Source organism: Lygodium microphyllum, chromosome 21 (assembly GCF_053477565.2).
Source record: "Lygodium microphyllum isolate KBCC chromosome 21, Lygodium_microphyllum_v1.1.10, whole genome shotgun sequence".
NCBI lineage: Eukaryota > Viridiplantae > Streptophyta > Polypodiopsida > Schizaeales > Lygodiaceae > Lygodium > Lygodium microphyllum.
Window position 1 is genome coordinate 3,095,778 of NC_141155.1, and position 16,267 is coordinate 3,112,044.

The 16,267-nt window shown below is 40.3% G+C and overlaps 1 protein-coding gene across 1 annotated transcript; it reads right to left on the reverse strand.

Annotated features, from left to right (window-relative positions):
- Nucleotides 1-13,487: 13,487 nt before the first annotated feature.
- On the reverse strand, nucleotides 13,488-14,006 carry LOC148017704 (uncharacterized). Its single transcript, XM_087662339.1, has one exon. It carries the CDS (start codon nucleotides 14,004-14,006, stop codon nucleotides 13,488-13,490), a length of 519 nt encoding a protein of 172 aa, XP_087518465.1.
- Between the last annotated feature and the right edge of the window lie 2,261 nt (nucleotides 14,007-16,267).

The following is a 16,267-nucleotide window of genomic DNA, read 5'->3' on the forward strand; positions in this document are numbered from 1 at the left end:
GCACCTAGTCAATGTCCGTCCTCGAACATGCTGGTAATGTCCTTGGAAAGCTTTTGGTTCGGTGCTTTGTTGGGCATGCACGGTACCTTGATTCAGCAGTTTATTCTTGAGGTGCTCGGTAGAAGAACAAGACTTCCTCGTTTAAATGTGTGTTTACCCACATTAGCTTGATTGTCTTGAACTTAGCAGCACTTGTTAATGGAGACTGTTTTAAGAATTTGTACCTCCTTTTTGGGAAGTAGCATTCTCTTTTCTTTAACTTTTAGCTTGTAATACTTTTGACCATGTAACTCTCTTGTGTAGAAGAGGTGTGATGAAGCCTTAAATTTAAACCTTGTAGCTCTTTATCAGCTGAAATATGTATCAATAGTCATCTGTATGACTGCGTTGAACTTCATGTTCCTGTTGCTAATTTTGTCTGTTTCAGTTTCTAGCTTTGATATTCTCGAAGTATCTTTAGTCTACTGGTGATTCCCCTTTTGTATCCCTGTTGGACCTTGAAGATTCGCCAGTTGTCTTTGATGATTCGTTTGCTCTATTCTAGCATTGCGCCTTTACTCTTTGAACTGAGCTTCAAGCAGATTTTCTATTTTTACTTTTATAATATACTAAATAAAAGAAAAATGCAAAAAAACTCTATATTATCTCTAAAACAAATTATTTTTGGCACAAGAAGCAAACCGGTGCGGTGGTAGTCGTTGAGGATATTGATTGCTCCGTGCAGTTAGGTGATCGTACAGTTGAAGATGATCATGGTTTGGTGCAGGCAAGGCAAGTGATGGTAAAACTAGGCTTACTTGCCATGGGCTCCTCAATTTTACTAATGGGCTATGGTCATGCTGTGGCGAGGAACGCATACTTATTTTCACTACCAATTTCAAGGACAAGCTTGATCCTGCCCTTCTTGGGCCAAGTCGCATGGACATGCACATCTTGCTGTCTTATTGGACCTTTCCAGCTCTCAAGAAGCCGGTGAGCAGTTATTTAGGCATTGAAGATCACCCAATGTTTCCTGCGCTTGAGGCTGCCATGTCAAGGATCCCTCACAAAATCTCTCCAGCATACATGGCCGAGATGCTGATCAGGAAATCAAAGCAAGCATGATGCAGCATTCAAGAAAATTATGGTTGCATTGGAAACAAATGCATCAGGTCACTTAGATGTCAATTGCGTTGATGGTAAAGTAGCTGTGAATGGATTTGACAAAATGTCATCTGGGACTTTGCTTGAGAGTCCAAAGATGCGGCGGAAAAAGTGGGTTTTCCTCTTCATGGCTGTTGTCAGAGGCAAGCATGCAGACTAGTGCAGTCGAGGGTAGAGTGTCTGTTCTCCCTAGATGAGACTACACATGAGATGGCAATGCTTACAATTGCTTGGAGTTTAAGCAGTGTTCCGATGAGACCCGGGCAAAACCCTTTTGTAAGGGGCTCGGAGAACAATCAAGATATGGTTGTGCTTTTACCACATTCAGAAGATCTATATGCCCATACATACAACCCACTAATTTCTAGGCATAAGGCAGATCTAAGCATTATTACAGTGAACGAGGAAGGATCACATTAATGGTGTGCCTTGCATTCTTTTGAATAATCCTCAAGCGCTCCTGGCATTGTTCTATGGAGGTCTTTTTTATGTGTACATTTTTCCCAGAGATGAGTTCAACAATCTGTTCTTATCATCATGAAGGCATTCAAAATGCTAGGAGTACCTTCACAGTGTTGGACAGATGAGCCAAGCCCTGTTTTTGGTGGTATTGGTGAAAGAAATTGTATTGTAAATCAAATGACAACTTGGAAAGAAGCACATTGAGTTCAAGACTATTGGTTTCTATATGTTCCAGAAAACCATACAAATTACATGCAAACTCTAGATAATTTTACAAGAATGCAAGTGCCAAAGATGAGAGTCTATCTTTCCATTTACAACTTATTCCACAAAGATATACTTATATGACTTGGGCTTAGCTTCTTCTGAAAATTTTTGGGTTCCTTCTTAGACCATAGCTCTAAAGGAATCACATACTTTAATGGCATGTTTTGCAATTGATTGTCAGCTTGATTCAATGGCACTTTTGGGTTCCTTCTTAGACCATAGCTCTAAAGGAATCGCATACTTTAATGCCATATTTTGCAATTGATTGTCAGCTTGATTCAATGGCACTTTTGGGTAACATACATCTTATCAAAGTTATGATTCTGTTAGTTGGTTTACATTGGGCGAAGTTCTAGTAAAATCATAAAATTGTGTTTGGTTGTGGATTCAAAGAGGTTGTAAGCTTAGCCAAGAAATCCCTATGAGACTGAGATGCACGAGATTGAGATATATTTTGCACAGTGTGGTGCAGCCACCACAGCTGCTTTTGTCATCTGCAAATGCCTCCATAGACTCATTCACTGTCATCTTGTAGGTTGCTATGCACCCTTCTCCTTATTTGTGCGAGTAGAGATGGTGGAGGGGGGGAAGGGGGCAGCCTCTAAGCTGCAAAATGCTGCCACATGTGCCCAAAAGACCACATGTTCTATGGTGGGATTGCACCGTGTTGAGGGTTTGAGAACTAAGCTGAGGAAATGGAGTTCTCTCTAAAACATGTTGCGAAGTCACTCAAGTATGGTATAGATCAACCAGTGATAAAGGGCAATTCAAAATTCATCGGATTATTATGCCAAAAATGAAGGATTTGCCATTCTTAACACTCAAATGTGTGCAAATCAACTGGCTTGCTTCAAGACAAGCTTGAAACCTAGTCCGATTTCTAATGGAAAAGATGAGTGTTTAGCGAAGAATATAGAAAAAGTCAATTTTTTGAGGAAAATGTTTGTTTAGAGTGTTTTCTCTCCTATGCAGTGCTCACAGAAACACTATTTTGAATTGGCCTTAACACTATTTTGAATCGATTGAAATTGCAAAATACTGGCTGGATTTCAAGGTTATCTTTGAAAAAACATTGAATTTTTGCATGTTTTAGTTGAAAATCCGGCAAATTCATCATTTTTTGGCAAAAATACCGGCTGAGTTTCACGTCTGTCCTTATTTTGATTGGTTGGAAAAAAAAAATTTGGAGCCCTCTCCTATGCTTGAAGTCCAAATATGGTCAATTTATGGCTTGCACTCTGTCTTTGTTTTTGTTAGAAAAAAAAATTTGTGACTAAAGTTAACAAGGGGATGCTTGAAAAATGAAGAATTTGGTGGAATTTGGTTTTCTTCTAGGCATGTTCACATTTAGCTGGTTCAAAATACTTTTGGGTGATATATCTCATCGAAGTTATGATATGCATTCTACATCTGTCCAAAATTGATTTATCGTTCTGGGATCATTAGAGAGCAAGGCATTTGTATCATCCACAAATTGAGAAAGGCATTGTTGCAAACCATTAGGCAAAGTAACACCCTGAATAAGGCCTTCAATCATAGAATCCTTTACCAGACAGTTGAAGCCGTCGGATATTCAATGGCTGGTAGATAACTTATTGGATGATGCCAGGGTAAGAGCTCAGAGGCCAGCCTATGGCTCCTAGCAATTTAGTGAATGGAAATTTAGTGATGTATAAATCCATGAATGAAACGGTACGGCAAAGCTTTGATGGTTTTCAGGACATTTTGCTACAGGGGCAAGCTTTGCCAAATGACAAGGAGATAGTGAGCAACAATTCTATGTATGCAGGGCGGATGAGGAAGGGTGGATTTTTGTTTTACATGAGATCTTCTTATGTTGTGCCCTTGTCTTACTTCTTCATTTTCTTAAATGAGACTATTGAGGGCTACTATCTCAGATGAATTCTAGGGACCAACTTATACGAGCTCAGCACACAGCTGTTCATCAATTTCACTCAAGCTCTTGACGATGGACCCTCTCCATCGGCTCAGAATTGCTTTACTAATGCCTCCAATTCGATGTTGCAACCCTATGCGATGTTGCTGGGCCAGATACCAGATTAGGTCAAGGCAGTTGTGTGGACAATTGTAACCAAAATTTTGTAAATAAGTTTTCAAAATTGAAGTGATAGAGGTTCATTTTTGTAATTGATGGGGCTGATTTGAAGCTTTCAACATGTAAAGTTGAGTTTAAAAGGTAAACATAAAAAATAAGTGACTATATTTCATTTCATCAATTTTTGTAAGGACTTTTTAGACTTGAAATTGAATTGGAAAGAGCTTCTTGGAGTTTCTGCCTTCTTGCACAATCTTTTGTTGCATGAAGGTGAGTGAGTATTTTTGAACCAAATTTCATGTGCTTGTTATTTTTAGTTCTCTTTCTGTGTTGATTTGTGTTGTGTTTTGCGGAGCGTTTCTCGTCCCATGTAATTTTCAACCCCAATGCATTTTGGGTTTTGATAATCAAATCTAAGTGTGGAGAGGATTGTTTTGAGATTCAAAACCACGTGGAGAGTCCTCAGAGCATGAGGATCATCATTAGTTGTATTTGACACAAGTGCATGTCATACATTGTTGTATCACATTTTAGATTTGGTATGAAAACTCTTGGATTTCCACTAAACTTCATGATAAGCTTTCTTAGAATCCTATCTACTAGAATATGCAAGTAGTTTGCATAATGGAGCTCCAAGTTTGTGTAGATTTGAGAGTTTCTTCAGAATTATTAATTGGACTCTTTTGATTACATTTGAGCATTTTGAGCTAAGTGGAGAGGAGTGTTGATAGAATCTTATCACAATCCCTAATATACATCTTCAACAGTTTTCCATGGCAGCACATTAGTTTCATCACTATACTAACCTGCTTTCGCACACATAGATTGGCAATATAGCGTGGCCCCACACTGTCCCAAGCTTGAGTCCCTCTTGGTATTGACATACTCTGTGCATGAAGCTGTGAGACTCTCTATTAAAACAAAGGAGTATCCTCCATAAGCATCACAAAGGAAAACACCCTTCCTATTGTTATACTATGCATACTTGGAGCTTTGCAGTGTCGATATCCAAAAATTGTGTAGATTTGGGATGACTAGTTTGGCTAAGAAGATCTCTAGCTTAATCACACCATCATTTTGAAAGCCTAGTTGTGGCAAGATCTCTTTCAACACGAGAGCAAGAGTAAAGCTTTTTTCCAAGGTGCAAAATTCTAGGTTATTTTCTTTTTGCCTTTTATTTTTCCATATAACCATTCCTACATATTGTGAACGTAAAATCTTTTCTAAACACTTGGATTGTATAACCGAGGATCTTTTGGGAGCAACAAATAATCTTTCAGGAACAAAAAAGAGTCTTTTGGGATGCTTGAAGAGGATATAAAAAACAAGGGTTTAAAGAAAGGAATGTAGCATCTCTCTCTCTCTCTCTCTATGTACTCTGAAATGTAGAAATTACTTTGAATGCAAGTGTAGGACTGAAACAATGGAGGGACTCAAACAATGGAGAAAGCTGAGCATAGAAAGAGGCGGGATAGGATTCTTTGCTAGCACCAGAAAATGGACAGATGAGACAATGATGAAGAGGTATGGGCTACATGTAACATAACTGAGAAAAACATGAGAATAAGATTTTACTGCCTCAACAGAAAAGAAAAGAAACTAGCACGGCTGATAGACCAGTTTAAGGGTTGACAATGTTTTCAAAAGTTTAGCAATCACCTACCAGAAGTTTTAAAGACAATTGCTGAAATAAGATGCATAAAAGGTCTTTTTATATCTTGCTTCCATACAAGTCAGAACGCCAAATTAGTTTCTCATTTTCCTAAACATACCAATTAAATCCCTTGGGCATTTTCAAATTACCAGAAGCAACACAGCCTCAATCTTCTCTTTTGAGAGTTTGACATTGTGAGCCACATGAAAATAGGGATGGAAAACTTTCCTCGTTATGCAGTTGATTAATCCAATCAACACCTTAGATGCAGACCACCAACAAAGACGCATTTGATATCGCAATGACTGACACCTATAAAGGACTTTTACCTGTTTTAACTCAACACCAATCTGTTTACCAGAATCAATCTCATCGTATACTGGGGCAAACCACAATAAAAGCTTTTCAATAAAAACTTTAATACATGTTTTAGAAAGACAGAAAGCAATCATGGCCACTGGACTAGTAGGTCCACTAGGTGTAACCATTCAACTTTTGACAGTGACATGAGCAAGGCAAATATTGTCTGACCTAGACTATCATTAACTAAGCCTCACATCAACTGAATCAAATAGTATAATCGACATAAACCCCTAAGCAAAGGCATGGAGCTTTATACAATCGCTATAGTGACACAACGTAATTACTTCAAGATCACTACTCCTAGCCAATCAAAGTCTTGAGCCTGGTTGATCACTTAACAGGATTTACACCATATGTACCCACAAGACTTCAGGTTAAAGCCAAGCAGCATGCTTCACCACAAGTAGTCCTCTTTCTACAAGTAGGAAGTTGAACAGATGGTAGTAGGCTCTCATTCAAATGACTAAACATCTTCATTTATTCCAGCTTGCACAATAATTCAGATCACATTACCATCATTCAGTTTCATCGATTTGCAAAACTTTTGTCAAAGACATTGCTTCCACAGGCAAATACCAACTAGAGTCCAAACTATCAACAGAGGAATGAGTAGAAAAACTACTGCTAGCAGTAAGAGAACGCCAATTAACCTACTCTTATTATCAGTGAGACAATACAAAGACACTCCCAATAAGTAAAATGTCCATAATTATTCCACAAACACACATACAATGCAAAAGGCCCAGTAAAACAAGGAGAGAAAAATATTAAACTTTAGAGTAAAAACCTAATCAGTGAAACTAAACCAATGTTTCCTCACATTCAGCTTCAAAATAACTTGCAAAAACATATGGTCAACATAGGCACATCACTAAATCATGTGTGCCATAACCACGCATGTCATATTTGAAAAAATACATGTGTTCACCTTAAATATATATTGTTTTGTAAGTGAAAAACAAACATAAATCACTAAATGCTAGCTTAGCTCTCAGTAGCCAGGTTCGAGATATCCACAAATTGCGAACGCTTCATATCTTTATTACTAATTTACTTACCATGATGTATATGTGACAACTTAAAAAAAGCATGGCTCAACATTCGTGAGGCAAAAAGAAAAATTATAACTTTAGCTATCAAGGCCTGATGTCAATTCTTTAGAGTCAAAATCCATGTATTGACAAAAAAACTGTATGACATGGTATGGATGCAAATGTTGAAGCATAACACAAAAATTAATCTGATGTTATTCTTGCATGCTTGGACTCATCACATCAAGGATCCACATGTACTTATGAGATTAGAATCATTAACTCCAACATGGTAGCAGTACAAGGCTTGAAAATTGTTGATTTTTTGTTGGCTTTCTCAGCATACCCTTCCAAGAGAAATGATCTATTTCAAGTTGAGTAATATGCTTCAATATTGCAAGTGAGCCCTTCAACTTGATTCAAACATTTCACATTTAACCCAAAGTGAAACACTTCTCATAGCAAACTTGAACTAGAAAGAGAAAAGAAAAGACCATCAATCTGTAAGATGGCAATGATCTTTGGCAAAAAAAAAACCTTGACTTTAACTTGTGATGCAGATTCAAACTCTCAAACCAAAATGCACAACATAAAATTTAAAAAAAAAGTCATTAACTCGTTCCAAGGCCTACAAAATGATTTGCCTTGAGACCAAAGCAAGGTGAGAAATAAAAAGCTATTAATCTAAATCAATCTAGAAAGATCTTAAAAGCTTAACTTCGCAAAGTGCAACCACAACTTCGTTAATTTGGCAGATTTACTGCTCAACCCCCATGCATAATGGCATAGAGGTGAAAATAGAGGTCAGAGGTACTATAAAAGCACTGTTTCTGATGAATAATAGTTTTGCATGCCTCCTTGTGCTCCAAGCTTATCTCCACAAAAAGCTCATGGATTCACACAAACACACAGACACACATGTTTGGACTATCATTTTTATAATAACTTTGGTAAGCAAAACCTACAAATTGAACCAAACATTAAAAATTGAACACAACTTTTGCACAAATAAAAGTAATAAGCCTCACACAAAGGTCAAAAGAGTCAATAAGCTAAAATGTTGGTTGTGAGACAGCAGTCACCAAAATTATAACTTGACTCACATGACATGAAGACAGAACAAGCCATTTGGCCGATACAACAATCCATACTCCGCAAGTCAGAAGAAGTACCAATGACAGCCTTATCCAAAAAAGATCAATCCCAGCTCCAGTAGTCATTCAAGTTCTGTCATCATCCACGTAAACCAGTCTCCTTTTGTCGCCATTCAGTGAAACCAGCTTCCACCTAGTAGTTGCATTCTACATAGTTTTTAGACATGCCTTCATCCAAATAGAGAGGAAACATGGTAAACCTCCTCACAGGTTCCATCCAACACAAAATACAAACCAACCAGGTCCCAAATGCAGAAGGCGAAAGGGAATCCATATATGAGAAACAAATAATGAGGCCCTCTTAAACAGGAGCTACATGAATACGGCATAGATTTGCTCCTATCAATGGAACATCCACTTATGAAACTCTCTCTACCTGATGAAAAATGGCCTTCATGTTACCATATAACCTCACAAGGTTCACTGGTCATTCTGGAATGTATGGCACTGCAGGTGTACAAAGGCATTACCTATAATCTGGGAAATGCCAATATTCATACCAAGGCAAATAGGCCCCTAGCTCAATAACCTGAAAGTTGGAAAAAGTCAGGTGTTCCTCCAAAGAGGACCTCTGAAACCTGCTTCTAGTCATAAGGATACCTCAAATTAACGACATTTCCAAGATCGTCATCATCACCCTCTACTGAAGAAGTATCCCTTAATTGGTTATCCTCCACATGCCTAAACTCCTCTAAAGGGATTAAGCTCTCCTGTTTTGGACCTTTTCCAGTATCATAAACATTGTCTAGCATGGTAAGTATACTAGCATTTGCAGATTCCTCCCTAGATGTCTTCTCAGCTTCTTCTCTATGAATGTTTTCTTTCTCTGAGGCGACATTGCACAAGATTGGCGTAGAATGTTCATTATGCACATCCTTCACATCTACGCTTGCTTGAGAGGCTCAGAAGTAACTTCTGATGCTATTCTGATGTGGGATTGAGTTTGCACAGTTCCAGCCAAACCATGGGGACTAAGAATGGCACCATTCAAATGTTGGTGCACACCCTCGGGCAAAGCTCTAACATAATCTGGCTAAAACTAAGCTTGTTGCCTCGTAGTCATCACGCTCACAATTGATGGATCCACACCTGCCACGGCAAAATCATCTACACGCATCCCATCCCAAATTATGTTCATAAGACCCTCTCTTTTTCTCATAAAGGGAAACACCATGTTGTAAATGCAGATGTAGGTGATTAGCGCATTCCTATCGCCAATCACATTGCAATTAAGAAAGAAATGAAGAAGTGTGTTTCAGCATACTTAATTTTTGCAAGAGAGAGAGATGTCTCTACTTCATCTTCTCCCTCTTTAGAGCAAAACTGAATTAAGTTGTTGAATAGATTTGAAGAGTGCTTCACAAACTCACTCCCAGATGAGCTTCCACCCTCCAGACTTGAGGATCACAGAATTGATCTGATCCCAGGAAGTTCTCCTTCAGCCCCCTTCCAAGGTAAGCTTGATGTAGTAGGAGGAGATAATGAAATAAGGCAATTAACTTTTAGAGAAGGGTCTCATAAGACCTAGTACTTCTCCATATTGTTCACCTGTCTTATTAGTGCAGAAAAAGGACGGCACATTTCGTGTGTGCATAGACTATAGATCTCTAAACAAGATCATAGTTAAGAATCGATTCCCAATTCCCCAAATTGATGACATTCTTGACAAGTTATAAGGAGCATGCATCTTCAATCTCATCGACTTGAAGAGCGGCTATCATCAAATACGCATTGCTCCTCAGGATGTGCATTAGACCTCATTTAGAACAACCTTCGGGTTGTATGAGTCCTTAGTGATGCCTTTTGGTCTCACCAATGCACCAACGACATTCAATAGAATGATGGATCAAAAATTTCATCCATATAGAAGATTTACGGGTGTCTTCTTTGATGACATCCTAGTCTTCTTAGAAATAGAAGAGTAGCATTATGAACATTTAGCAACAGTGTTTGCAGAATTACGTAAACACAAGCTATTTGTGAATGCTAAGAAAAGTGAATTCTTTTTAAAAGAAATTCACTACTTGGGCCATATAGTGTCTCACAACGAAGTGAGAATGGATCTCGAGAAGATTCAAGCAATAGTAGAATGGCCTATGCTAGCTACAGTCCACGACGTCTAAAGTTTTCTTGGACTATGCTCCTATTATAGGCGCTTTGTCCGAGGCTTCGCCACCATAGGTGGGCCACTTCATGATTTGACTAAGAAGAGGGTACCATTTCATTGGAGCCCTAGTCAGAAAGAAGCTTTTGAAAAGCTTAAGTATCTTCTTAGTCATGGACCTATCCTCATAGTCCCCGATCTTTGCAAGCCTTTTGAGGTTCATTGCGATGCATCCGGTGATTGTGTAGGAGCAGTCTTGAACCAAGAGGGCCACGTCATTGCTTATGAAAGCCAGTGCCTCAAAGAAGCAGAGCTACATGTTTCCATTTATGAGAAGGAGCTTATGGCAATTATCCATGCTCTCTCTATTTGGAAACATTACTTGTTAGGGGCTGATTTTGTTATTAAGACAGATCATCAAAGCCTCTGATGCCTCGAGCATCAAAAAATTCTTGGAATTCACGGGAGATATACTCACTGCCATTATCATACCTCAAGCATTTAAGCTTATTGCCCATCTGATTCTCAACCATGGCCACGAATTTTTGGAATGTTTTAAGCACATCGTCCTTTTTCCTGATAGGATATACCCACACCTTTTGTGTAGCATCGTCAATAAATGTGACAAAGTATGCCACTCCACCTAACGACATAATAGGCATGGGTCCGCACACATCACTGCGAACAAGATCTAAACGGTTTGCTTTGCATAAACCACGTCATGAGTGTGACTTTTAGGTCTGTTTGCCAAACATACAGTGATCACATTGCTCGAAAGTAGAGTAGTCAAACACAGGAATATAGTGCAAACGAGAGAGATTTTCCATTCCTTTTTTACTCATGTGTCCCAACCAGCGATGCCAGAAAGAAACAGGAGGCTCCTCGGTTATGGCGACAACATGGTTATGTACATCAGATACATGTAGTGGATTCCACTTTTCAACCCTCTCATGATCAGCAAATTACCCCTACGCAATTTCCATGACTGATCACCAAAAACTGCGTGGTAACTAGCGTCATCAAGCTGACTTGTGGAAATTCAGCTCTTTGTAAGCTTTGGCACATGCTGCACATTGGTAAGTGTAAAATGCGATCCATTTGGCAAAGCAAGCTTTATGTCTCCAACACCCACTACATCACATGCATAACTGTTGCCTAAACGCACCACCCCACACCTCTTATTATCATAAGAAGTAAACCACTCCGTGTGTGGAGTAACATGAAATGATGCCCCTAAATCCACGATCCAGTCCTGCTCATACGAGCTTTCGGTGGCAACCAAAAATGACGCATTTATGGTACTGTCAAGGAGGATGTCTCCCCCACTATCACAGTCATGATGAGAAGTAGCATTCAACTCCTCATCTTTAACAGCAGCATTGTGACTAGCATCTTTGCCTTTGCCTTTACTCTTCTGTTCATGAGATCATTGACTTCTCTTCCAAATACTGCAGTCTTTCTTCATGTGACCCTTCTTATGGCAGTGGTAGCATTCTATATTGCTACGACCTCTTGATTTTCTTCTCTATCTTCCTTCTCTAGGCTCTTTAGATGCACTGCGAGATTTTGACCTTGACCTGCCTCTGCTTCATACATTCATGGCACTAGCAGGCTTAGCTTCATCAACAGTCTTTCTATTGACCTCTTCCATTAGCAAGCTACTCTCTACGTCAGTGTATTTCAACCCTGTAAACTGGAGCTGAGTTGCTAATGGATGTCCTGTAAGTATCCCATGAGTCTAGTGGCAACGTAACTAGCAGAAACATTGCCTTCAAGGAGTCACTGAACTCAATTTCCTGTGACTGCAGCTGACTCAAAATGGTATTAAACTCATTCAAGTGGTTCGTCATGGGTGTGGACTCCTTCTTACATAAGTCAATTAGTCGTTTCAGCCAATACACCTGACTAGGAGCACTCTTTCTGCCATGGAGATGCTCTAACGCTTGCCATAACCCATAAGCACCAATGGTATCCTTTACATTGAAGTAAACAGATTTATGAAGAGTCAATAAGATGGTAGACCTGGCTAGCTCATCTAGCTCTAACCACTACTCATCGTCAAAATCTTCTAACTTCACACCTTTTAGCCGAATTGGTTTGACCTGCTTCTTTTGGACTAGGACATTATAACACTGCTCTTTCCAATACATATAATTGGAACCATCAAGTTTTTCAATGTTAAAGAGAGTGTATTCTGTGCTACTAGTAGATGCCATACTGCTTGTAGAATGTGTGCACAATAAGATACAAGGCTGAACTACTCTCTAGTGACAGTAGATGCCTCTAAGAGCTCACATAAAGTTATGGCGACTACGCATAAAATTTTTGGCTAAAATTTGGCAGAATTTCCCCTGAAAGTTGGCTATATAACAACCAAAATCTCTACAATACACGCATCAACAGTGTTCTAACTACCAAAAAATGCACATAAGACCTAGAAAAAATTCGACTGAGTCTCCTTTGTACGCTGAGAAAAATCTTAACCCAAAACGCTTCAAAATAACATCAACACTGTCCAAAAGATAAGCATACAAGTGTCAACAAGTATCTATGCATCAAAACTGATGCCAATTTGGCATAAAAGCACCCAAAACCATGAGATACATAGCCTATGGTGAGGCTTTGAGGATACTCCAGCCACCTGTTGTAACGCACAAGGCCTGCGTAGCATGCAACTTCCCACTTTGTGTTCGTCACCCATGGTTCTCACCGTGATCCCCCGCAGTCTTTCCCCACCTTTAGCTTACAAGAAGGCACTTTGCTTAGAAAGAAAGTAGATTGCAAGAAGGCTTTGCGATTACAAGAAATAACACTCGTGTTATGTTGGCGCAAGGCCCAAGTGGAGGGGGAACACCTAGGCAATGCGAGATGAAAATGTTGGTTACAATGTTTGTGTGCTTATCCCCCCTCATACACACCCCCCACCACAAGGAAGATCAATGTCCTCATTGAGCGGGAATGGGACTTGTTGACTCAAAATTCGGGGGTCTTAATCCACTCCTAGTGAGTAGATCAGTGTCTGAACCCGCTAAGTGCCTTATCCACGGACTCAATACAAGTGTGAGATAAGGTCTTTGTTTATTTGAACAGAAAATAGGCAATTCCTAGACCTAAATTTGCCTTGCCCAATGACTCGATTACAGATGTGGAGCGAAGGACTTTTGATGAAGATTCAACACTTTTATCTGCCCAGTTCTCACTTACAATTTGTGAGGCAGATGATCGCTCCTGGTGTAAAGGCGGATGATACAAATCAGGGTTTTCTCACTCGTAGAATTGGAGTAGAAGCTCGCGAGCATGCTCGATGACCAGTGGTTCTGCCACCCATGAAGCTTCTTTCATAGGTCGATTCTTCCATTTGATGTGAAACTCTGGGTGTTTGCCCCGGGTGTTTGCCGATGAAGCGCGTGTCTAGAATAATCTCTGGCTCGAAGGGAAGCTGAACAAGTTGTGCTAGAAGTGGTCGTTGTAGCCCGAACCGGGTATCTGCATGGAATCGCTCGAGGAGTTGAACATGGAATGCATCATGGATTAATATATTCGGCGGCAGCTGGATCTTGTAAGTGACATCGTTGAGCCAGGTGATGACTTTGTATGGCCCATAGTACTTGTTGTTGAATTTTGGTGTGAGGTTTCTAGGTAAGTCGATGTTCTTGGAGCTGACCAGCACCAAATCGCCGAGAAAGAACTCCACATGCTTTTTCCTCTTGGCATTGTATCTCTTTGCTATGAGGAGCTTGTTGTTGCGGAGACTTTCTTGGGCCACCAACATTCGTTGTTTCCATTTGAGCAGGAATTCTTTGGCATCCGGGTCTTCTACATACTATTTACATGCTGCTAAGGCTAGAGGGGTGATTACTTCTTTACCTATTGCTACCTCAAAGGGGGTGAAACCAGTGGAACTGTGCAAGGTAGCATTATAGTGAAACTCCAGAATGTCGAGATACTGCGCCCAATCCTTTTAATCAGCTCTGACATAACTACGGATGTAGTCTTCAATGCCTTGGTTGAGTCTCTCTATTTGGCCATCTGTCTGAGGATGAAATGCCGAAGAGAAACGGAGCTGAGTATCCATCAACTTGAAGAGCTGCCACCACATGTTGCTGAGGAAGCAGGGATCACTATCGGATACAATAGCTAGAGGTAGCCCATGATACTTGAAGACCCTAGAAAAGAATAACTTGGCCACCTTTGGTGCAGTAACTGACGGCTCGATAGCAATGAAGTGAGCCTGTTTGGAGAGGTAGTCCACCACCATGAAGATCACCATGCATCCATGCAACTTAGGCAAATATGTGATGAAATCCATACTTACCACATCCCAGGGTCGGGATGGAATCGGCATCTGTTGAAGTTCTCCTGCTGGCTTCATCCTTTGCACCTTCACCATTTGACAAGTCGGGCAGGTGTGGACATATTCGGTGACATCCTCTCGCATCTTGGGCCAGTAGAAAAATCTCTTTAGGCGATCAAAGGTCCTTATCTGACCAGAATGTCCCCCAATAGGACTATCATGGCATTCCCATAATATCTTATTCCTGAGTTCATCATTCTTTGGTACATAAATGTCTCCTTGGTAGTAGATGAGCCCATTCTTGACTTCATACATTCCCCATGGGGTAGTTCCTGCTTCAATCTCCTTCAGGATTTGCTGAGCTTCTTCATTTCCATCCATTTTCTCCCACACTTGGGCTCCAAATCTGCCTTCTGCGAGACTGTGATGGCTTGAAGTTCTGCTTGTCGACTTAAAGCATCTGGCATTTTGCTGGAGGAGCCGGGTTTGTGAATGATTTCTATGTCAAATTCTGCTAAAAAGTCTTGCCATCAGGCCTGCTTTGGTGATAACTTTGGCTGAGTTTGAAAGTACTTGAGAGAAATGTTGTATGTATAGAATTTGGTTGGCTTATCTTGAACATAATGCCTCCATTTCTTCAAACAATGTACTACTACATACATCTCCTTCTCGTGAGTCGCCTACCTTCTCTCACTTGGGTCTAGCTTCTTTGATTCATAACATACAGGATGCCCATCTTGCATGAGCACACCACCTATGGCATAACTTGACGCATCCGTGTGGACCTTAAAAGGGCGTGAGAAATCCACCATCTTCAATACTGGGGCTTGAATCATCATGCTCTTTAGCTACTCATAGGCCTGCTGTTCTCGCTCTCTCCACTAGAACATGGTTGAGTTGGAGGTCAGATCTGTCAGCGGGGCAGTAATCTTGCTGTATCCTTGAATGAACCTTCGGCAGAAGACTGTAAATCCTAAAAACTCTCGCACTTGGCTCACTTTGCGAGGAGCCTCCCAGTTCTTCATTGCTTGTACTTTCTTAGGATCTATGGCAATGCCATTTTATTTGACTAGATAGCCCAAAAATTCAATCTCTTGTACAACAAACTCGCATTTTTCTGGCTTGACAAATAACTGATTGTCCCGGAGTTGGGTAAAAACCTTCTCCAGGTGCTGTACATGCTCTTCCAATGTTCTGTTGTAGATAAGCACATCATCAATGTAAATGATCACAACGTCATCCAAATAATCAATGAATATCTTATCCATGAGCTCACAAAAAGTTGTTGGTGCATTCGTGAGCCCTTCTGGCATGACCAACCACTCATAGCTTCCATATCGGCTTTTGAAAGCCGTCTTTACTTCATCTCCTTCCTCTATTCTGATTTGGTGGTACCTTGACCTTAAGTTGATTCTACTGAAGTAGCGTGCTCCTTGCAGCCAATCTAGCAACTCATCTACCATCGGAATTGGGTACCTATTTCTCACTGTAGATTTGTTGAGGGCCCTGTAATTTGTACATAGGCGAAGAGACCCATCCTTTTTTTTGACAAATAGGACTGGAGCACCATAAGGTGATCTACTAGGCTGGATGTGACCCGAGGCCTCCATCTCTCTCAATTGTTTCTTTAGTTCTACTAGCTCCATTCATGTCATCCTATAAGCTGGCCTAGCTAGCGGCTGTACTCCTGGCAAGAGATCGATTCGGTGGTCAACACTCCTACGAGGCGGTAACCCTGA

Excerpts from the sequence above, each read along its gene's own strand:
- LOC148017704 (XM_087662339.1), bottom strand. The coding sequence starts at position 14,006 with ATGTTGGTGGCCCAAGAAAGTCTCCGCAACAACAAGCTCCTCATAGCA.